The following is a 21,660-nucleotide window of genomic DNA, read 5'->3' on the forward strand; positions in this document are numbered from 1 at the left end:
AGGAGCAAAAGAGGTGAAAGAAGTGAAAACAGACCAATCTCACCCAAAGCAATGATAAACAGGCGAGGTTGTCTTCTGGCAGGCATCATTGTCTGGCGGTCAGGCACCCATCGTGGCTGCTGCTGCTCCACTGCGGGGGAGCCCAACTCGACAACTCAAGCCTCGCGCTGCAACAAAAAGCATAAGGCCGGACAATGGCCTGTCTGCTGGTCGCATGATTGGGAGCAAAAGGAGCCCAAGATGCACGCGCTTCATGCACGCCGCCCTTTTGGTTTTTTGTGGCCATTAAGAACCTGTTCGAGAACCAGACAGCCTTCGGTTGCATGGAGACTGCAAGTTTATCAGGACCTCGGCCTTGACTGAGATTCACAATTGGTGGGATCTATGTATTCAAATGATAAATGCTAACTACAAGTCTACTACACACTTGCCCGTCCGCGGGACTCGTATGGAACCAAAGGTACCAACCCACCAGCTACCAAGAATATCACACCGCTCACATAAACCGGCGCTGTGCTCTTCAAATCCGTACCCATCGCTACCAAAGGTGCCAGAATGCCGCCCAACCGATTTGCAGCACTGACAATGGCATTGCCCGTTCCGCGATTTCTAGACTCGAAGATTTCCGGCGTGTAAGCGTACAGCACGGCATAGACAAGACTGCTGCTAAAGCCGTACGCGCAATTCCAGCCCAATAAGGTGGACGATGTCGTGGCGGTTGTGGATGCGAGGAGGAAGACTCCTGTCATTATCGTCGCAAGGGTCAGCGTACCTTTGCGCCCCAATGAGCGCATCTCCACCATCACGCCACCGGCAAGGCTACCAGGGATTGATGCGACGGCAATAATCAGTGAATTGCGATATGTCAAGTATGTGGAGCCATCTCCGAATTCTATCCCACGCTCCTGCTGCAGGTACGGTAAGAAGGCGTTATATAAAGGAAAGGCGATGCCAATCAAACCCCAGATACAGACTAGGAGAGTCGTCGCCAAAGCGCGGCGCCGAGTGGAGAATAGAGACTGAAGCTGCGTGAGCGTGAAAGGCTCTAACAAAAGTTTCAGCCGGTCACGCAAGGTCAATCCCCGACGGTGGTAGTAGTGTTCCCGTCTTCCATCTCCATTTTCGCCAATCGAGCAGTCTTGCAGTTCGTCGGTGGTCAGGTTGCAGCTCTTTCCGTTGCGTTTAGCAACCTCATGGACAACAGCAACGGCGTCGTAGTGTTCTCCTTTCCCCATGAGGAATTTAGGGGACTCTAGAAGAGTGAAAAAGAAGTAGCGGGTGACGCTCATCAACAGAGCCAGTCCTCCCATAGTGGCGATAAAGTATCGCCAACCCACGTTTTCGGATCTAGTACATCCATCGGCAGAGGGGCAAGTATACCTACCCACTAGCATCCATGCGACGATATTCGCCAGGAACTGCGCTAGGGCCCAGTTGATTGACAGGATAGTGAGTAAATATTGGTGTGATCCGGGAAGAAATTCGAGAAAGATGGCCGAGTCCACAGGAAGATTTCCACCAACACCTATGGACCAGAGTGCCGCCAAAATACAAACGGCAGTAAACCCTGGAGACGCGGCGGCCGCCAAGCTGAATACGGCCGTAATTCCAATTGTCATGTTGAAGGCCATCCGTCGGCCAAAGATATCGCAGCCGAATCCCCAAAACAGTGCACCAAGCAGGAGGCCTAGATTTTGTGCCAAAAGCAAGAGAGGTGGTTGGGAAACGCGAAATTCGTAGGTAACGGGAAGAAGTATCAGGGATGTAACAATAGGCCATAGATTATCGCAAGCCCACCCAAACCCGACAACCCCGAATAGCTGCCATTGATACCGTCCCATGCCGATATCCTGGATGGCACGATTTAGCACATTGGCATTGAGCTTGTAAGCGGACGAAGCATCGAGGTCTGCGGAGCGGTTCAAAGGCACGGTTTCGGACACAGGCGCGAGATTGGGACTGGAGGGCTCGGATTCAGTGTTAAGAGACATTTTAATGTATATATGATTCTAGAAGCTTGAAAAGATCTATCACGAAGGGAACGTTGGGGATGAAGATAAGGATGTCGACGTGGCCGGAGGCTTATGGGTTGGGTTCAATGTCGAGGAAGAGGAACATCGTAGCTTCCTAAATGACGGCCACTATTAGCTTTAAGATGTGTAGCATTTAAATGTGGCACGGTCCAAAGATGATTTTAGGAGCGTTGTATTCATAAACAAAAGTAGGATTGTCCAAGTCAAAGCTCGCAAACAAAAATGCGGTCTACCTCGTATTCAACCCAGAGACAGTAGCGATTGCTCAGTGAGCACGGCAACGATGTTTATGATGGGAGTGCCCATGTGGTTCTGTAAGGGGTTGCGAGTCGCCATCCAAGGAAGAGGGAGAGGAAGGAAGGGGAGGAATCGAGCTGGTCACGTCGCTGACAACACGCGTTGGGTTGGCGGTGGATGACAAAGACAAGCTGACCGACCCAGTCGCAGCCGGAGTGGCTCTTGCACGGTCGCTCACAGCAGGGGTCGACGATCCTGCAGACGCTGCAGCTCCCGCGAGGGCACTGTAGGGGGTAGCTCCTGGATAGAAGGAGGTTGGGATGGTGGGAATGGGGATTTCGCTGTCGGTGCCAAACGCTGAGTCGAGATCGTTCGGCATGCGGGGTGCGGGGTAGCCAGACGGCGCGGTGGAGGCGGTCTGTGTTGTTGTGTATCCAGACGAGCCATCGCCTTCTTGCAGACAGAATCCCTCGCCGAACGCGTTTTCGCAGCGGTACGTTTGTTCATCTCCGGACTCGGTCCACATCGCAAAGTCCTCGATCGTCACCTCCGTACACGGTGCCCCGGACGCGCAGACCACCTTGATCGGGCCTCGTTGTGCTCCGTCTGCTGCGGTGCCCTTCCAGTTGCGAACCGTCACGTTGTTCAGATCGACTCCATCCCCGTCTATGGCACTCATGCTGCTCCATTCGGCATCAATGTCCAGCGAGTACGCGTTTCCGTGGCCTGAATCGTCAGCATTGCACGACTGTACCGGCGGGGGAACATACCGATGAAGTTCTCCAGCACGAGGTTGGACACGGTTCCGCTGCCTCCGTTGCTCTTGACCATATACATCTGGTTCGATTTCCAGGTGTAAACGTTACGGTAGACAATGTCGGAGATGTCGGTGTCAGTTCCTAAGGAGCCCATTCCGCAGCCTCCACTCCAGTTACAGTAAATGCTCTCAATGAGGATGTTTTTGGCCGGGCTCTGCGTACTATTAGGACTGATATTATAAGCAGTCAATCTGGCATACCTTGACAGTGACGCATTCGTCCTTGTTTGTGACCTCGACATCGTGGATCCACACGTTCTCACTCCAGACATCAATCCCATCCAGCCCTCCTGAATCGCCGCCACGGATCGCCATGTTGTATACCTCGCCGTTCGAGCAGGTATCCAGTGATAAGTGGAACACAGGAGCATCCACAAGAGCCACATCGTGCACGGAGAAGTCAGACACGTCGTAAAGCCTCAGAATCCGAGGGCCATCCGAGGAACCTTCGGCATGGAACTCATACCCGTACCCCTGGATTGCACCCTTGGAAGTACTGCTGAAGAGCTCGAAATCGGAGGAGTGCTCAATCATAATCATGTTACCACCGTCGGACCCGGTTCGGTAAATGATTCCGTCAAGCTGGATAGCACAGGCCTTACAACCGGATAGCTTGACCCATGTCGAAATCGCGTAGTCGCCTGGGGGAATGTAGACAACACCGCCAGAGGAGCACTCATCCCAGGCAGAGGAGAGCGCAGGCCCAATGTCCGTGGACTTGTCGGCTATTGCGCCGTAATCCTTAACATTGCAAGTCTTGGTCTGACTCTTGTCGCTGGAAGTTGTAAGAGGCCCAACGCTACCAGAGAGCTGGGCTTTTACAAGCAAAGGGGCCAAAAAGAGAAAAAGGCGACCGACGTGCATTGTGACGATAATGTTTGATATTGACTGCTTGGACAACGTCAGAGCACGCGTTCTACATGCAACCTTTTCATTCTTATATGCAGAGACCCGGCCTGGCCCTTTCCTTGATATAGCAGAGATTACCAAGGACGATTGTTTGAGATTGAAAGCCCTCGTCTCATCGCTTCTGAGAAGAAGGCGCCCGTTTCCACAGAGTGGGGACAAGCTTCTCTAAAGCTTGACAGCTGGAGCACAATCCATCAAGTCTGACAGCGATATTATTGGCTTGTGCATTTTTTCTGAAGCCGTCGGCGCCGCAGTTTTCACAGGTGGATATGGGCTCCACCGCGTGCTGAGGAAGGTCTGCGTCTCCGGTCCTCTTCCGAGACGAAGCCGCTGTCAACTTGGAACTTGACTGTGTCAGTCTTTGATAAACGTTTAACCGAGTTGGGGAGTTTCATGGGCTAAGGCGAAACGCAGGTACGCTGACCAGGCGCTCGTTGGGTTGTTTTGCCTATATTACGCTTAATTAGCAAGCAACCCGCGCCATTCTAGACTGGGGACGCGGCTAAAGATACTGGCAAAGTAATACGATCAACTGCCGGACGAAGCCGGTCATGAAACGGTCTAGATAATCTTATCTTTAGAGGATTCGTGAAGTGTGAACTGTATTGTCGCGTCTCCTCCGCTGCGTGGCGCCGATAATATTCTTTTCGACCAAATAATTCAAGAAACGGGCGATGAAATCCAGTCACTGCGAGGAACAGAAAATATAAATACCACTCGGGCCTTATCATACTGAATAATTCAGATAACTTTGGCTAGTGCAAAATGTTGACATCGCGGATCTACAGATACTTAGGGCTCCAGTTCCAGCTGTTCATTTGAGCTATCTAATTCGGACCAGCCAGCCGGGGAACAATTAAGCTTCGAGTTTTGAACATGGGTCTTTCACGCCTTGTACAAATATATCGGCTAATGCACTCCGGAGGTGATGAAAACATCTTCTGCTTCTTGACTTGCACTGTTTCGATGCTGTTCTCACGGCACGCAATCTGTGGTGGATCCCGAAGAGTAGCCGGCGGGTCGCTGTCAAATTTTCATCAAACCAGACTTGAGTCACAATATCAACATTTCAGCGCTATGCAAGTGATGCTGATATCCATTGGTTTATCCCGGGTTGGGTTCTTATCCCCTGTGTTGGTAAATTGAAGGGTGAAGTCAAGTTGCCTCGACTGAACACGACGGAAGGCACATAGTTCATGAATTGGCCCAACATATCCCTAACAAGCCATGGCAGCTGAAGGTCCTGACCTCGATCCCATACCACCGGAGATCACCAAGAATGATGTGGGATGGAGGAGGGTGGTGCGCAATTTTACACCTTCGTATGTTCATGACATGCCGCACCTATGCAAACCAAACTAACAAGATCAGATGGTTCTCCGTCACCATGGGCACCGGTATCGTGTCAATGCTTCTCTACATGCTACCATATAATGGGAGATGGCTGCATTGGGTATCCGCCGTTGTCTTTGCCTTGAATGTCTTACTCTTTGTTGTGGCCTGCATTATCTCGGCCCTTCGCTATGCGCTATACCCGGAAATATTCTGGGCAATGATCTCGCACCCAGTGCAGTCCATGTTTATCGGAACAGTACCAATGGGGTTTGCGACTATCGTCAACATGTTTTGCTTTATTTGCGTTCCCGCCTGGGGTTCATGGGCGCAGACATTCGCGTGGACGATCTGGATTATTGACGCCGTTGTCTCTGTGGTAACTGCTCTATCGTTACCATTTGCGCTGTATGACACGCCGTATCAACAGTTTAGGTAACACAGCTAATACATTAACAGAATGTCCAGAAAAGATGAAACACAGCTCTCGTCGATGACAGCAGTGTGGTTGCTTCCTATCGTCAGCTGCCCGGTCGCCGCCTCGTCGGGAGCAATAGTGGCTGATATCCTACCAAATCCACAACATGCCCTCTGGACTGTGATAGCAAGCTACGTGCTTTGGGGTATCGGACTGCCCCTAGCATTAATGGTCATGGTAATATATCTGCAGCGCTTAACGCTACACAAGATTCCTCCCAAGGCCATGATCGTTAGTGTTTTTCTCCCTCTAGGACCATTCGGATCGGGGGGATACGCGTATGTAAACCCTTTCTTTCCGTATGAATTAGGAAACCCGATTTACAATTCCCAGGGCGATGAAGCTTGGAAAAGCCGCACAGACGATCTTCCCCCAGACTCAGACGCTCGAGGAGCTATCCGGGCCAACGTTCCATGCGATGGGTTTCCTGGTCGGGCTCATTTTGTGGGCTTTTGGTTTGGTGTGGCTCTTCTTTGCGTCCGCTTCTATTGCACGATGCAAGACGTTCCCATTCAATATTGGATGGTGGGGGTTCACTTTTCCCATTGGGGCGTATGCTTCATGTACTTGCCAGATCGGAGCGGAGCTTCCATCAGCGTTCTTTCGGGTTTTAGGGACAGCAAGTCATCTTTTCCCTGCTGCTTTCTAAGGGCAACCTTTTTCTAACATTGAGTAGATCATGTCGATTTGCGTAGTTTTGTTATGGATCGTGGTCAGTGCAGGGACTTTGAAGGGGGTGATATCCGGTCAGATGTTCCATGCACCATGTTTAGCGGAGTTAAGGCCCAAGGAGGATGAAAAAGATGTTGGCAAAGTGGCATAGCCATTACCCAGCGTATGGAAATATATATCGGGCGTCTTAGCGAGAATTAACTACCCGACTGCTTGGGACGGCTTAATATACGAGAGTTAATCCACTAATGTAAGTTTAGGCCAGGAATGTTGGGTGGGTTCGTGGTCGGGCTATATAACGGGCCTGCCGAGATATCTAATATAAGGATGGATACTTTGTATAAATATCTGGGGTAATATAGTTAACTAATTTAACATTAGCTCAAGCTTCCACACGTTATTAGATAAGTTGTAGCACCATATGGCACCGACCCATGGATGCCTGCCGGCCTGGTTGCGTGCCCAACGAGGATGGCCTGTGAGTGGCCAGCTGAGGGATTCTCACGTGATGCGGAGAGTCCCAGCAAAATCGAAAATCAAAATTCAGAAAATTCAAAATCCAAAAAGAAAATAATAAAATAAAATAAAAAAAAGAACGGCGCCCATCGAAACGCGACCGCAATCCATCACCTCACCTCGGCCGACCCCAGCTTTCCAGATCCCAGAAACGCCCTGGGATCTTTTTCTCGACGACTGTCCAGCTGTCTGGCAGCCCCTTCTTGCGCTTCCCATTGCCGGTCGGGGGCGAGCTGAGATTTCTCGCTCAGTCTCCCCATTTTGTGCCACCTGGCCTCTTCCGGTTGCCGTAGCACTTGCTGCCTGAGGCCGTGACAGTGGTCACGGGACCCTCTCCGCACGGCGCCCGCTCATTCGCTGATCCGGCGCTGACTGGCCGAGCGACTCCACGTTTGACTTTCTCCAGTTGTTGCCGGCCAACACGGCAATTGTCGCCCAGAAACGCGTTCTCTCTGCGCGTCTTTGCGGCGGCGCTTTTCCATCCTGAATACTGATTCTCCTGCGACTACTGCTGCTGCTGGTGGAGCTGGGGGAGCGTTGACTTGGCCGATTAATTGTCCTGCACTAACCTGCGCCGTTAATCGTGTCCTCGCCACGCCCAATTGCATGTCTGGTCTAAACGTGGCCCGACTCTGACCATCAATGAAAGTCGGCGTACCTGTCAGGGTACCTTCTTCAAAATGATGGGATATGGGGGCCATAATTACTACCAGCAACAGCAATCCCAGCAAAATGCTCACCCACAGCAGCAGCACATGCAGTCGCCGGCCATTGGCGCGGCCGCCGCCCAGCGGCAGAACGCCAATGCGTTTGGCAGTAACAGTTCTCTGTTTCGGCCGCAACAGCAAGCCGATATAACGGCTGTCTCGCCCAGTCTCCGCAACATGACCACCACGACGTCGCAATCGTTAGGTGGTTTACCAGCGGGGACGAGCTTCAGCTCGTTCTCTGGGCAGTTTCAGCAGCCCGCGAGTACATCGGACTTGCTGTCCAGGAGCACGGACCCGATTGGGCAGCTGAAAAGCCCATATCTCTCTTCTTCGCTGCAGGGTCTGCAGAGGAACGTGAACCCGGTAGCTAACTACCGGCATGTTCCATTGAACTCACAAACCGCTCTATCGCCGCATACGCAGGCGATGAGTACATCTTCTCCACAGCAGTCGCTGGATCGGTTGCAACCGCAGCACCTCCAACATCGGCAATCACCACATACACACCCTACAGCATCAACATCAACGCCTACCTCTGCTGCCTCGCCAATGCTCTCGACTAACTCTCAACAGCAACAGCAACATCAGCAGCAATATACGCAGCAGCAGTATCAGCAATCTTCTCCATATCAACAGCAGCAGTCGACGCAGTACCAGCAACAGGCACAGCCACAATCGCTTTCTCAGTATCAACAGTCTCAAAAGACCCAGCAGCCTACGCAGTATCAGCAACAGGCGCAGCCGCAGCAGCAATCACAGTATCGGCAGAATCAACAGGCTCAGTATCAAACACAGTCTCAGAATTCCCCGTATCTGTCTCAGCCTCAGTATCCGCAGTATTCACAAGCGCAGCAGCCACCGTATCAGCAACAGCTACATGGCTATCAACAACAACAGCAGCAAGCGCAGCACGCACAGCAACAGGTACAGAAACCAGCCTCGCAGGTACCGCAGTCGAGTCAGCAAGTTCAGCAGAGCTATCAGCCGCAGGCGCAAAAGCCGCCGACGCAGCAAGTACCACAGATAAGCCAACAGAGCCATCAGCAACAACAAGCACAGAAATCGGCGCAAGTACCACAGCCAAACCAGCAGGTTCAACAGAGCTACCAACAGCAACAAGCTCAAGCTCCAAAGCCAGCTCAGCAGGTACCGCAGTTCAGTCACCAGAGCTATCAGCAGTCAAAGCCGGCCCAGCAGGTATCCCAATCGAGCCAACCGGCTCAGCAAAGCTACCAGCAACCGCAAGCGCAGAGACCAGCCCAACAGGTGCCACAGCTGAGTCAATCAGGCTATCAGCAGCAACACGTACAGAAATCGGGCCAGGCATCACAGTCGAGCCCGCAGGTACACCAGAGCTATCAACAGCAGGCATCAAAGCCTGCTCAGCATGTAGCGCACACTCAGCAGCCCCAACATCAAGTGCAAAACCACGCCCAACAAGCCCAGAAGTTCCCTCAATCTTCCCAAGCTTCTCCGATCCAGCTTCCGCAGGCGTCACAACCTTTGCAGGCATCTCAATCATCTCAAGCGCATGCCCGGCAACAGGCGCAACAAGCACAGGCTTCTCAAGGATCAAGTACTCATCAGATGCAAGCGCAGCACTCTCAGCAAGCACATCGAACGACTCAACAGCCCCAGAAGGCCCAAAAAGCTCAGCAGAGCCAGAAGGCACAGCAGACTCAACCAAGTCAACCAAATCTGTCAAATCAACAGCCTTACCAACAAATTTACGCTCAACAAGCTCAACAAGCTCAGCAAGCCCAACGGTCGCCTTACCAGGCACAGATGCAAAACCCCCAGTTCCAATATGCATACCAACGCCAATACCCCCAGGGACAATACCAGTTGCAGTCGCCGCAAATGAATACTTCGCAGACTCCCCAACAACACCAGTACCATTTGCAAGCACAGTCTCATAGCTCTCAATCTCCCCAGCAATCATTACTGCAGAAGCCGCAACAGCAAACACCTCAGATGTCGCCACAGGGCACGCCACAGTTGCAGCAACAACAGGCACAGCGACCACAACAATCCCAGCCGACTGCTTCCCAGGGTCCCGCGACACAAGAGCCTAAGAAGAAGAAACCTGCTGTCAAGAAGGAAAAGCAGCCGAAGCCCACCCCGGCCCAAGCACCGTCTCAACCTACCGCAGCCCAGGTCCCTGGATCCCAATTACCCGGTTCTCAATTTTCCGCGTCTCAACTGCCAGGGCCCCAAACTCACGTACCCCAGGCCCAGCCAGCCAGTCAACCAGCACCTCAATCGTCAGCCCAGACAACCAACCACGTGAATGGGAGGGCACCCATGACGTTCATTTCGGAAAATTCGACACAGAAGCCGACGAAACCAGGTGACCCCAATCATACGCCGAAAAAGCGAGGCCGTCCGCGAAAGCAACCCGGAGACGAGACGAAACCAAGGAAGCCAAAGAAACCCAAGAATGCACTTGGTGACCCATCCGCTGCAATCGCCGCGTTACCGCCCGGTCTTGCTGCCATTCCAGGCGTGGGAGTACCTTTTTCAATTGCGCCGCCTGCTTCAGCTGCGTCTGCTGGGTCTTCCGGCACATCTGGCCCGCCAGCTCCGATTATTGGACCGGATGGCAACCCTATCCCTCAGAAGCGCAAACGTGGACGTCCACGTAAATCCGAGACAGGCGATACGCCTCGTAAGCCAAGGCCACCACGGGACCCGACAAAGCCGAAGGGCACGGGACGGCCTCGCGGTCGGCCGAAGAAGGCGGATGTGGAGGCGAGGAAGAAGTTGGAAGCAGAGCAAGCTGCTGCGGCTGCGGCTGCGGGTCAGTCTCAGGGAGGTCAACCTGGCCAACCGGGACAGGTTAACCAACCTGGACAAGTAAATCACGTTGGCCAGGTCAACCAGCAGGGACAAATTGGAGCTCAAATTGGAACTCAAGCCGGGGCTCAACCACAGCCTAATGCGCACGCTCAAACGCATGCTCAAGCATCGACCCAGCCTCAGCAACCTCAAGCTCATATGCAGAGGCCCCGGATGCAGGCGCAGATGCAAACACAACCCCAAATGCAAACCCAGGGAATGAATTCCCAGCACAGCCAGCATAGCCAGCACAACCAACACACGCAGGCTCAACGACAAGCGCAAAACTCGATGCAGAACATGCAAGGCCAAATGCAAGGTTCCCAGCGACAAGCCCAACCCATGCAAGCGCAACCGCAGATGCAGGCAGCGAGCCAGAGACCCCAGTCGCATGTGCAGGCACAACAAGCCCGGATGCAAGCCCAGGTACATGCTAAGCCTCAAATGCAGGTCCAGCCTCAGAAGGCTCAACCTCAAATGCACACTCAGCAGATGCAGAGCAAACCCCAGGCGCAAGCCCAGATAACCAAGCCTCAGGGTCAACCTCAAGCTCAGATGCAGGCGAAGCCGCAGGTGCAACAGCAAATGCAGTCTAAACCCCAGATACCGCAGCAGCCTCAGACGCAGCCTCAACTGCAAGCTCAGATGCATAACCAGCCTCAGCGACAGGTGCCGTCGCCGATGCAGACCCAGCCTCAGTCTCAACTGCAGGCCCAAATGCACAATCAGTCCCAGCGACAGGTGCCGTCACCATTGCAGACCCAGACCCAGCAGCCTTCTCACCACATGCCGCAACCGCAAATGCAGGCTCACGCTCATGGACAAGCCTCCCAGGCCCAAGCTCAGCCTCAGGCCCAGGCTCCAACTCACAGCCATGTCCAGGGACAGGGACAAGCCCAAGCACCGACCAACTCTCTTCCATATCCTCACTCCCACCCACAAGCATATCAAACGCAGTTCCATGCGCAGATGCAGCCACAGCTGCACCACACGCAATATCCACAATTCCAACATTCCCTCTCCCATCATCAACACCCTCTCCACTACCCGCAATTCTCTCACACGCAACACCAAGCCCAACCGGGCTCGCCGATGACGTTGAACCAGGGGCAAAAGCGCCCCGGCTCGGTCCTCGACGATGACCCTCGCAAACGAGCGTATATAATGCCACATCAACTATAGCACTAGAGATTTGTTCTCTTCGGCGTCAACCCTTCTATTGTTTATTGACTGGTGTTATTGAGCATACATACATACATACATACCGATGATTCAGTTATACCCGCGTAATAAGTTCGGCTCCGGCGCATTACTCATCATCGTTATTCTTCAGTATTTGATTTCATAACGGTTTGCTTTTTCTTTTTTTTATTTTCTGTCTTGATTTACCTGATTGCTGTCCGTCCAGTTTGTTGTTCCATAGCCGGCATTGTCTGCTGCATGTTGTTTTCTCTTTCTGCTATACCATAATCTGTCTCTGTCTATTTCGATTCGTTTATACGTCGCTATTTGTCGGGCTCCAGGGAGGTGACTGTGCATATTTACGTATATCTTACATAGTATAACCAGCGAATCCAGCATCCACATGCGTGATCTGATACCGCACTGGATCTACTACCAAGGCAGGACTGTGTAGTAATCCCGCTTCTCTACAATCGACCAGTCTTTTACCCGCTGTATTGTAACTAAGTAATGCATTATAGCATGGAAGGAAACAGACGGGTTTGATTAGCTATTATAGTCATTATACAAGTCTATATATCACACCACACAACCAGCTAGCCCCAACCAAACTGCCTGCCCACTTAATGAGCATGCCCACTAACAATAACCTTCTGGCACTTCGCCAAAACCCTCGCCTGCCTCGCAACCTCCCCCAACGCACCCACAACCTGCCGATTCATATCCACAAAGCCATAAAGCGCATAAGGAATCCCCACCTCCTCACAAAACTCCCTGACAAGCACCTGCGTCCTGCGCAAATTATGGCGCGGGATCCGCGGATACAAATGGTGGATAGCCTGGAACTGCAACCCGCCGTGAAAAAAATCCAGCCAGGCGGGACAATCGACGTCCATTGTTGTCCGGAGCATCTTCTGCGGGAAGGACTCGGCAGGCCCGAGGTCTGCTGTGCTCATTGCGAAGTGCGAGAGGGTGAATTGGACGTGCAGCGGGGCTTGGACCATGTGGCTTATGAAGAAGAAGGCGAGACGGCCCGAGAGGGTTGGGATTGTGCGGTAGAGGATGGCGTAGCCGTACCAGGTCCAGAAGATGGTTTGGCCGAGGATTTCGAGGTGCCAGTGGTATTTTGCTGGGCCTTTGGTGGGCACGTTCTTGCTGAGGAGGTAGGACCAGGAGAGGCGGTAGAGGTTGAAGCGGCCGAAGAGCATGAGGGGGTAGTAGGTGTAGGGTTGGAAGGGGATGAGGAGGGAGGCGAGGGAGTCGTAGGACATGATGTGTTCGTAGAAGGAGGAGCGGAGGGAGGTGAAGCAGCGGTGCGAGAGGGCGAGGAAGGGCAGGTATTCGATGTCTGGGTCGTGTTCGGGCGAGTTGGTGACGATGTGGTGGACGTTGTGGTTGTGTTTCCACCAGCAGACGGAGAGGCCGCCGATGAAGTCGGCGATGAAGATGCCGATGCACGAGTCGATTTGGAAGTTGTGTGTTATCCCCATGTGGCCGGCGTCGTGGACGATGAAGACCAGCTGGTGCCAGACTGCGCCCATGAATACTCCGCTTAGGGCGTACCAGCCCCAGTGCAGCGTGAGGAGCATGCAGCCGAAGAGGAGGGCATACCGACTTACTTCGACTGCGTACGCACGGTAGTTGCATTGGTATAGACCCTCTGCTTCGATGCGGTCGTTGAGCAGCCGGTACTTGGCTACGATCGCGTCTTGCGTCTCGTGGTCGACGGGCGGGTATTTTTCCAGGTCCAGGCTGATCTTCTCTCGAGTGACGGTATCAAGGTGTGCCATCCCATCGTCCTCTTCGGCGGATGACACGGAGGTCACCGAGACTGAGCTGGATAGACTCTCTGGTCCACCTCGGTGTCGGAGTGTATCGTCGAAGACCGGTGATGCGTCGCGAGAGCTAGACGAGGCCGAAGAACCACCGTCTTCTCTACCGTCCTCTGCCTCGGTTTCGTCGGAGAGCGATTTGAACTCCCCCCCCTGAATCGGCGGGATGAAGTTCGTCCATCGGCCCTGGATCCTCCCGATTCGATAGCGGTTCATTTGTTGTTTTGTCTCGGCGGAGTGTAGACTATACAGCATGTCAGAGCGCGACCAACCAGAAAACAAATGGCTCAAACACACGCGGTGACCTCGTCCGTGGCATCACGGCCGACCATGTGCATGATGGCCTTCTCGCCGCCGGGGTGGTATGGAATCCATGGGTTGGCTCTGATGACGAACTGGTCCAGGACGAAGACCAACCCCCCTTGGGCGATTAAAGCCTCCACCTCGCGTCTAGAAAGCAGTGGAAGCGTCGGTTCGCCCATTTCGAACTCGCGTGTACACAATTCAGTGGACACAATTTGGCCTTTGTGCAACGTAGCTCAGCAATTGGCGCATGGAAGAGTGATACACGGGCACACCGTGTTACGATGCAGGATGCAGCGGATGGATGGGGATGAGGCAGTGCAGGCACCACCATTAATTAATTAATCCATCAACATGCTGACTCATCAGGCACCAGGAATCGCGTGGCATGACTTTTGTTGACCTTTTGTTGACATTTCCATTGGCATATCGTAATAATTAGATGCCGAGTGAATAATTATGCTGATTTCTGACTGAGATGCGACGAGTGGAGTGGTGGGCCATCTCGGCGGGATTCATCCGAAGTATAAACTCGGGTGCAACCATTCTGAAGATCTGGGTTGTTCAGATACGAATTGAGATTGAGATTGAGCAAACACGAGGTTGAACTTAGGGTGGTTGTGTTGTTGTGCTGTGTTATGCTGAAGTAGGGCTCCGTCAGTTAGGGCTAAGACCAGTCAACAATCACTCCCCAACTAAGAGTCAGCGAACATTCAGCTGACGAGGACATGAAAGGCGTTCGCTTCGTGTGGTATTGAACTCCGTATTGACGCTTGCCGAAGGGTCGAATCAGCGTGTTCGCCGATATTGCGCTGGGTCTCGTCCACTGTTCCCCGCAATCTGATGATACGAGAGACGCAGCAGTGACGACGCCATCGACTCGGAAGCCTCGGCTGCCCTCACCCACTCGCTAAGAAGCCTAATATTAATCCTGCTTGGCCTGCTTAGTCTTGCTTAATGACGGAACGCCTAACGGATCGGGGTTCGACCCCCCGTGCTTACAGGAGCCTAAATTTCTCCCTGGCGCCGGCGCGCCTTAAGTCTGACTCGCTGACCAGCCATGCGCCCAGCACGGACTGCCGGGGGTTAACTTATAAAAGACATGGCGCCCCCCGGATCAAACTGCAACGGGTTCCGCTCTGAATCTTGAAGCCTTGGTCATCATGCACTTCCGCCTTCTCGCCGGCGCTCTGGTCTGCGCGCTGGCTCTTGCGGCCCCGAGCTGCCCTGCGCCAGGCCAGCCCACAGGACCCGACTCTCTCGGCACTCTTCAGACGCTCAAATACAACTATCTGAGTGCGGCGAATAACGGCACTTCTGCTGTCCTGGTGCACGACCGCCTGAGCAACTCCCAGGCCAAGGAGCGCTGTGCAGCCATCGGAGAGAGACTGTTCCCTTTGCAGACTGCCCCCTACGCCAACCGCACCGAGCTGGGGTATCAACTAGACTACCTTGTCTATACAAACGACCTTAATCCGGACGACGATGTGTGGGTTGGAGGCAACTGTCAGGCTTACTCCCTTCGCCAGAGACGTGCAGTTCCTGCTCCGTGCAACCGCCCACTTGCGGCCATCTGCACCTCCAATGTCCCCCCGACGAGAGATATAGATAGAACCGTCGTGGCCTCGTCCAAGATCACCGTCCGATCCAACGACTACACTCTGACCGGATACCGCGATGCGCGCTCGTTCCGCTTCCTCGGGGTCCCCTTTGCAGACCCTCCTGTTAACCAGCTGCGTTTTGCACCACCGCGCGAATACTCCGGGCGTAAAAGCATTGACGCTACGCAGCTTGGGAGCTCGTGTACCCAAACAGTTTCCGCATTCGGAGCCCAGCAGAACATCTCCGAAGACTGTCTGTATCTCAATGTGTTCACCCCTATCCTGCCCAACCGCGCCGGCACTGTGCGGCGGCCTGTCGCCGTCTACTTCTACGGCGGTTCCTTCACCTCTGGTACTGCGTCCATGATTGACTACGATGGCGGGAACTTTGCAAGCCGTAACGATGTCGTTGTCGTGACAGTCAACTATCGCGTTGGCGCACTGGGGCTGCTGGCCACGGGGAACCTCACCACCGGCAGCTACGGCATCATGGACCAGATCGCGGCCCTCAAATGGGTCAACAGCAACATCGCAGCATTCGGTGGCGATCCGGCCCATGTCACCATCTTCGGCCAGTCCGCTGGTGGCCAGAGCGTCATCGCGGTGCTCTCTTCGACTGCTGCGCGCGGTCTCTTCTCTGGCGCTCTCGTCCAGTCTGCGCCAGTCGACCTCCCATGGCAGACGCGCGAAGTCTACACGAAGCTCATCACGCCGTATATCGCTGAAGCCGTGGGATGCGCCAACACCACAGGCGAGTCCTCGCTGCTGTCCTGCCTCCGCTCCGTACCAGCAACCAGGTTCCTCGGCAATTCCAGTGCATTCTCAGATGCATTGGGCGCTATTGCAGAAGACGTATCCTCCAACTGGCTGCACGTCTCGTCACTTCTGGCCTCCATCGAGCCCTTCATGCCTGTCGTTGACGAGTCTGGCACCGGCGTGATAGACGACCAGTTCCACACGCTGCTCGCTACAAACCGTCTCCCCAGCCGCGTTCCAATCATGTTCACCACCGTCTCCGAAGAAGCATCCATCTTCGTCAATGGTCTAATAGACAACCTCGGGTCCGAGCAGGCAAGTCTCAACTTCCTCTTAGAATTCGCATACCCGCCCGACCTCGCCAGCGCCCTCGTCAACTCCTCCGCCTTCCAAACAGACCGCGCCCAAAACGACTCCGTACGCATCAGAGGCGGCGAAGCCCTAACAGCCAGCGAATGGACCTGCCCTCTCTCCCACCTCTTCCGCAACGGCGGCACAGCAACCCTCCCCACGCTCTACAACGTCGAAATAACAGACGGCCACGCCCAGAATAACAACCCCACCAGCGTCCCCGAAATCTGCCTCCCAAACCCTATCTACAACGCAACCTGCCACGCCAGCGACGTCCTCCCGGCCTGGGGCACCCTGAACAGCAAGACCCTCAATGTGCAACCCTACCACGGCGTGCGCGACCTGCACCACTCGCAGTATCTGAATGATGTCTTTGGGGCGTTCTTTCGGACGTATGACCCCAATCCGGACGTGGAGATGTTGAGGCTGCGTGGGCCGGCTTATGCCGCTTCGTATCGCATTTTTGGGGAGGGTGGGTATCGGATTGAGAAGCATGATACTGAGGAGGATACGCTTGCGTCGTTGGGGATGCCGCCGTCTAGGGCGAGCAACCCCGGTGTTTCAGAGAGGTGTGCAGTGTTTGAGGATTATGGGTTTACGTTTGAGAATGCGGGGTTTACTTAAGCTAGAAGTCGATTTATCAATCGTGTGCAAATAACCCATCTAATCTATTTCCTAATGAGATCACCGATAGATAACTCATGTATCCCAAAACGGTAACCACCACCACCAAACTCATGAAGTCACTCCCGTATATTCCAAGCCATATTTTCATCACGCAACCATGCACGCCACCTTGAACCCTCGTAGGCATCAGACCAACCCCCAAGAGGAACAGATATCCACCGCAGTTTAGATCCCTCCTACCCCAGTCTCACCCCACAAAGTTACCACAAAGTTAACCACAGAGTTAACCCTCCCGTTCCTAGCCGGCTCGGCGTCCCTCCGGTGTTAAAAAATCTAAATCTAAAAACCAAAGACTTTTATTTAAGAAAATGGTAGCATACTTTAAAAATATCGTCATTTTCACATGAAATCGAACCTTGATAACGGATCTCTACCGAGTCAGGGGTTAAGGAACTTTCTTCCGACACGGCTATTAATCTTGTAGACTCCCGGAGTCTCTGATCTCCGATCTTCGAGTCCAATACTAGGTTAAGCTCATGGTCTAGATCCAGTTCTACGTCTAAATAAGGCTTTTTTATCTGGCTCTGAGCTTAGATAGAGTACCTAGGTGTTGGATTCCGAAGCCCTAATTCCGAGAATATGATCGAACATCTACGTAGTAAGTAGTCGATCCCCAAAACACGCAATCTTCCTCCACCGTAAAGACTAAATCGTAAAGACTTGAAGGGTTAAATATCACACAAGACTCAATCCTTCAGCCCAGAACTCAACATCAGACCCTTTCTTTTCCACAGCCCCGGCCGCGCGGCTGGCCGACCATCTCCATCCAACACCCTCAAGCCACTTATGCCCCAGCGCCTGACTTGCTGTAATCCTGGTCCCTGGATCAAAACACGTCATGACACATGCAAGACTGTTAAATTCCACATCATCAACCCCATTCCAGGCCGCGAACAGCTCACGCGGGGTCTCCTGGCTAATAAATCCATCCCGGGCAACTTTGAAAACACGAAGCCATGGGTTATCACCGAGATACTTCAAGCTTTATTACGATGGCCAGGTGGTCGATTCCTTCTTCTAGCGAGTCTTCCGGGACGGCGAATATAAGCCGGACATGGCTTTGAGGTTGATATACGCTGAAGCGGCCCAGGGCTCAAATATGCTGGTCTTTTATTAAAGCGGCTAGCTACAATGGAGGCAGTATGAAGGCAGGAAGTTGAGGTCCTTGATATCCATTGTCGAGAAAGGAGAGACGTTGGAAATAAGATCATGTTTGACGGTATTTATGCTATAGTTACCTTGAATCTATCTCTCTGACAATGCTTTTATCTGATAGTATCTTGATAGTAGCTGTATTTGGTGGAATCCATGCTCTTGTTCTGCTGTCCTTAAAAGGAATACACCACTCGCTAGTATTGAATCCAGACTTATTTCCCTCTACAACGATAACCGCTTAGATCTAGTTAAATAATTTATTCCAGCCATTCTAAACCTGCAGAGGTATTCCTCTAATAATGTACAGCACGTTTTCACCACTAACCACTGCAATCCAATCCACCCAAGTGAAGCAAAGCATCCGAAAGGTATTCAGGAAAATAAAACAGCCTCAATCAATCATCAACCATCGCCAACGCATCTGAAACCAACATGTCGGCAAAAAGCCCACTCCCATGCCCAAGTCCATCCCCAAGTCCATCCCCATCATCACAACCGCCGTTATCAGATCCAGAACAATCACTCGCCCCAACCATATCTACATCGCCGACAGGCGGAAACGCCTCGCTGGTCGGCAGCGCGTCGATGTCGATCCCGAGCTTGGGCCCCATCCGTGATACGAAGCGCTCGCAGAGGATGAACGCGCGGCGCGCGGCGCGGCTGCTGAAGCCGAGATGGTGTAGCCAGTGCATTGCCTTTTGGGTCTGGGCGACCATGGTTTCTTTGGTTAGGGGCGGGGTCGCGGGTGTTGTTTCTGAAGATGTGTTTTCGTCTCTACTGCCGCCGCATTCTGTTGTTGAGGAGGAAGTGGTGGTAGTGCTGCCGGCAGCTGATTCGGTGTCGTTCGCGGAGCAAGTGGAGAGACCGATGAGGAGGGCCGTTGTTGCTTGCATAATGAAGTGGAGGATTACCCACCACGGTGTTACGGTTGTGAGCCAGACTGTGTTTGGGGTTTCGGGGAGGATGGAGAGGAGGTTTGTTGCTGCGCGAAGGCAGGCGAGGGTCATCAGGGCACGGAAACTGGCGCGGGTGCTGCGCTCGCCGGCCTTTTGGAGCGGGACTGGAGTGTGGGAGAGGCAGGGCCGGCAGAGGGTTATGCGGGCGCTGTAGTAGTATATCGCTAGGGTGATTCGCTCGCGGGTATAATCGGTCTCTACGTGTCCGATTCCAGGAGGAAGGAAGGTGTCGTCACCGGGGGAGACAGTGAACCGGTATGGCATGGGAACTTTGCGCAGCCAAATACCCATACATCGGTTGTATTTCTCGAGGCGGTTATCAAAATGTCCGGCGGACTCGCGGAGGCCTTGTATACTGTAGATACTGTTTATGACGGACTGGGAAAGGATGTTGAGGTCGACGATGCAGTGGAATAGCAGCGTCGGGGACGGCTCGCACTGGGATAACCATGCTAAGGCGACTTGGGCTTCATCGTCGGTTTGGAACAACGTCAGCTGGAGGCGACTCGCCTGCAGCTTTGCGTTGTGGAAGATTTCACTAAGGCTAGGGTTACGCTCGGCACCGTCTTCATCAAACGGGACAGGAAGTAAGACCGCACTGAGACCTTCGCCGCAGCCGGAAATTCGGCCGGTTATTGAAGTGACGAGATGTTCAAGGAGGAATATTGACCACCAGAGACGAGTTCGTGCTTCTTTTGATGCATAATGCGTTCTGTCATCTTTGAACTTCAGGTTGATACCGAGCGAGATGGCCGAGCGCAACGCCAAACTCGAGAACTTGGATGCACTGGATGAGACAAGTCAATGCACGCTGCATTAAAGATTCAAGATAGACTGTATACATACCCGTTTACCTGCCCCAACGCAATAAGATAAAGCGCCACAAGTAAAATCACTTGAATCTGCTGGAGGTCGTCATGCTCGAACAGCACATTACCACACAAGCACAGCTTCCTAGCACGGTTCAAAAACACGGTATCATCCGTATCAATTCCCCCAGCAGAAACCTGGCCCGTGAACTTACAATACCGACAGCCCAGCGCAAATATCATATTCAGCACCGCCAGCCACTTGCGTGGTGGTGGGCTAAATTGTTTCTTCTTATAGAACTGCTCATACTGCGTCGTGAAAGTGTTCTTCCGAATCATCGTAAACGACGGATGCACAGACTCCATGTACGCGTTGAAATACTGGTCTGCCAAGTCCTTCTCCGGCACAGCAAAAGGATCAACCGTTTCCGGGAATGGGATTGAAAGGTCATCTAGGTGGTAGCTCATCGACATGATCGGGAAATCTCTATTCGAGTGCGACTTCTCCCCGTCTGACTCGGATGCCCGTTCGCCTGATACATCTTCAAGCTTCTGCATCCATGCCACTTCCGAGTTCTTGCCAAAAAACCCTACCGCTACTGTCTTGTCGCTGCGGTTTAAGTCTTCTTTGACCAGGTCAATTTCATCCAGCGATCCGTGCGATGTCGTCGAGTCTGCGTCATCATCGTCCGCTTCTTCGCCGTCATCAGACTGCGCCTGCTCAAGAGTCTAATCCGTTAGCACCAGCCCCATCTATAAAAAGGAAACCTAAAAGGATAGGCAAAATGGGACCTACGCACCGCTAAAGCCCTTTTGATCTTCCTCGCAGTTGAAGAGTCCGCCTCTGTCTCAAGCTGCCTTAACAGCTTCTCATACCGCTCTACCTTGTCCGATAAAATTCCCAGTTGCTTCTGATCCCGGATCCGCTTGATATCAATGTACGAACAGCTCACTCCATGTTCCCGGCATTTTCGACACTCCGGCCGCCCGCCGTCGCATTTGACCTTCCGTTGCCGACAGGGCTCGCAGGCGCGCGCTGACCGACGTCGCTGCGATGACGCCTTGGCTGTTGTAGCGCGCGGGATTGCGATCTTCGGTGCGGCGATCGCATCTGGAGCCTGCGGTGGAAATTGAACGTTGAGATCGGGGAATTGCCCGTACGGATACTGCTGGTAGTTCATCGGGGCTTGGGCTTGCGCCGGGTTTCCAGTTGCTGTTGTCGATGGAGCGCCCAGCGATCCGGCCCTCCACATCCAGTCCGAGGAGGACCTGGCCACTGAATTGGGACTCAGGCTGCCAACATTCCGGTTGACTGTTGAACTGAATGACGAGCGATCCGAGCGGTAAGGATGTTTGTCCCCCATGAGCGGTTAAGGTATGCAAAGGCCGTAACGTCGTGCTCAAATAATGCGCGCGACGAAGGAAAATGCATAGAATAGAATATAAATAGAAGGTGAGATCCGATGTTTTGAATCGAGAGGGGCAG

General features: G+C 53.2%; 7 protein-coding genes across 7 annotated transcripts; 3 read left to right on the forward strand and 4 right to left on the reverse strand.

Moving 5' to 3' along the window:
* Nucleotides 1–419: 419 nt before the first annotated feature.
* APUU_31608A (putative sugar transporter) lies at nucleotides 420–1,991 on the reverse strand (the record flags this gene model as incomplete). Its single annotated transcript, XM_041702832.1, has 1 exon — nucleotides 420–1,991. The coding sequence occupies one exon, from the start codon at nucleotides 1,989–1,991 to the stop codon at nucleotides 420–422; it is 1,572 nt and encodes a 523-aa protein (XP_041555577.1).
* Nucleotides 1,992–2,298: 307 nt separating this feature from the next.
* On the reverse strand, nucleotides 2,299–3,951 carry rhgB (putative extracellular rhamnogalacturonase; the record flags this gene model as incomplete). Its single annotated transcript, XM_041702833.1, has 3 exons — nucleotides 2,299–2,996; nucleotides 3,041–3,242; nucleotides 3,289–3,951. 3 exons carry the CDS (start codon nucleotides 3,949–3,951, stop codon nucleotides 2,299–2,301), a joined length of 1,563 nt encoding a protein of 520 aa, XP_041555578.1.
* Nucleotides 3,952–5,223: 1,272 nt separating this feature from the next.
* Nucleotides 5,224–6,604, forward strand: APUU_31610S (TDT family transporter; the record flags this gene model as incomplete). Its single annotated transcript, XM_041702834.1, has 4 exons — nucleotides 5,224–5,318; nucleotides 5,368–5,736; nucleotides 5,788–6,425; nucleotides 6,483–6,604. The coding sequence occupies 4 exons, from the start codon at nucleotides 5,224–5,226 to the stop codon at nucleotides 6,602–6,604; spliced, it is 1,224 nt and encodes a 407-aa protein (XP_041555579.1).
* A 1,070-nt stretch (nucleotides 6,605–7,674) lies between these two features.
* APUU_31611S (uncharacterized protein) lies at nucleotides 7,675–11,724 on the forward strand (the record flags this gene model as incomplete). Its single annotated transcript, XM_041702835.1, has 1 exon — nucleotides 7,675–11,724. One exon carries the CDS (start codon nucleotides 7,675–7,677, stop codon nucleotides 11,722–11,724), a length of 4,050 nt encoding a protein of 1,349 aa, XP_041555580.1.
* Nucleotides 11,725–12,347: 623 nt separating this feature from the next.
* Nucleotides 12,348–14,038, reverse strand: APUU_31612A (fatty acid desaturase; the record flags this gene model as incomplete). The annotated part of the gene is made up of 2 exons (XM_041702836.1): nucleotides 12,348–13,800; nucleotides 13,854–14,038. 2 exons carry the CDS (start codon nucleotides 14,036–14,038, stop codon nucleotides 12,348–12,350), a joined length of 1,638 nt encoding a protein of 545 aa, XP_041555581.1.
* A 984-nt stretch (nucleotides 14,039–15,022) lies between these two features.
* On the forward strand, nucleotides 15,023–17,191 carry APUU_31613S (putative cholinesterase; the record flags this gene model as incomplete). Its single annotated transcript, XM_041702837.1, has 1 exon — nucleotides 15,023–17,191. One exon carries the CDS (start codon nucleotides 15,023–15,025, stop codon nucleotides 17,189–17,191), a length of 2,169 nt encoding a protein of 722 aa, XP_041555582.1.
* Nucleotides 17,192–18,804: 1,613 nt separating this feature from the next.
* Nucleotides 18,805–21,538, reverse strand: APUU_31614A (uncharacterized protein; the record flags this gene model as incomplete). The annotated part of the gene is made up of 3 exons (XM_041702838.1): nucleotides 18,805–20,152; nucleotides 20,212–20,903; nucleotides 20,975–21,538. 3 exons carry the CDS (start codon nucleotides 21,536–21,538, stop codon nucleotides 18,805–18,807), a joined length of 2,604 nt encoding a protein of 867 aa, XP_041555583.1.
* Between the last annotated feature and the right edge of the window lie 122 nt (nucleotides 21,539–21,660).

This window comes from Aspergillus puulaauensis, chromosome 3 (assembly GCF_016861865.1).
Source record: "Aspergillus puulaauensis MK2 DNA, chromosome 3, nearly complete sequence".
In the NCBI taxonomy this organism is placed as follows: domain Eukaryota; kingdom Fungi; phylum Ascomycota; class Eurotiomycetes; order Eurotiales; family Aspergillaceae; genus Aspergillus; species Aspergillus puulaauensis.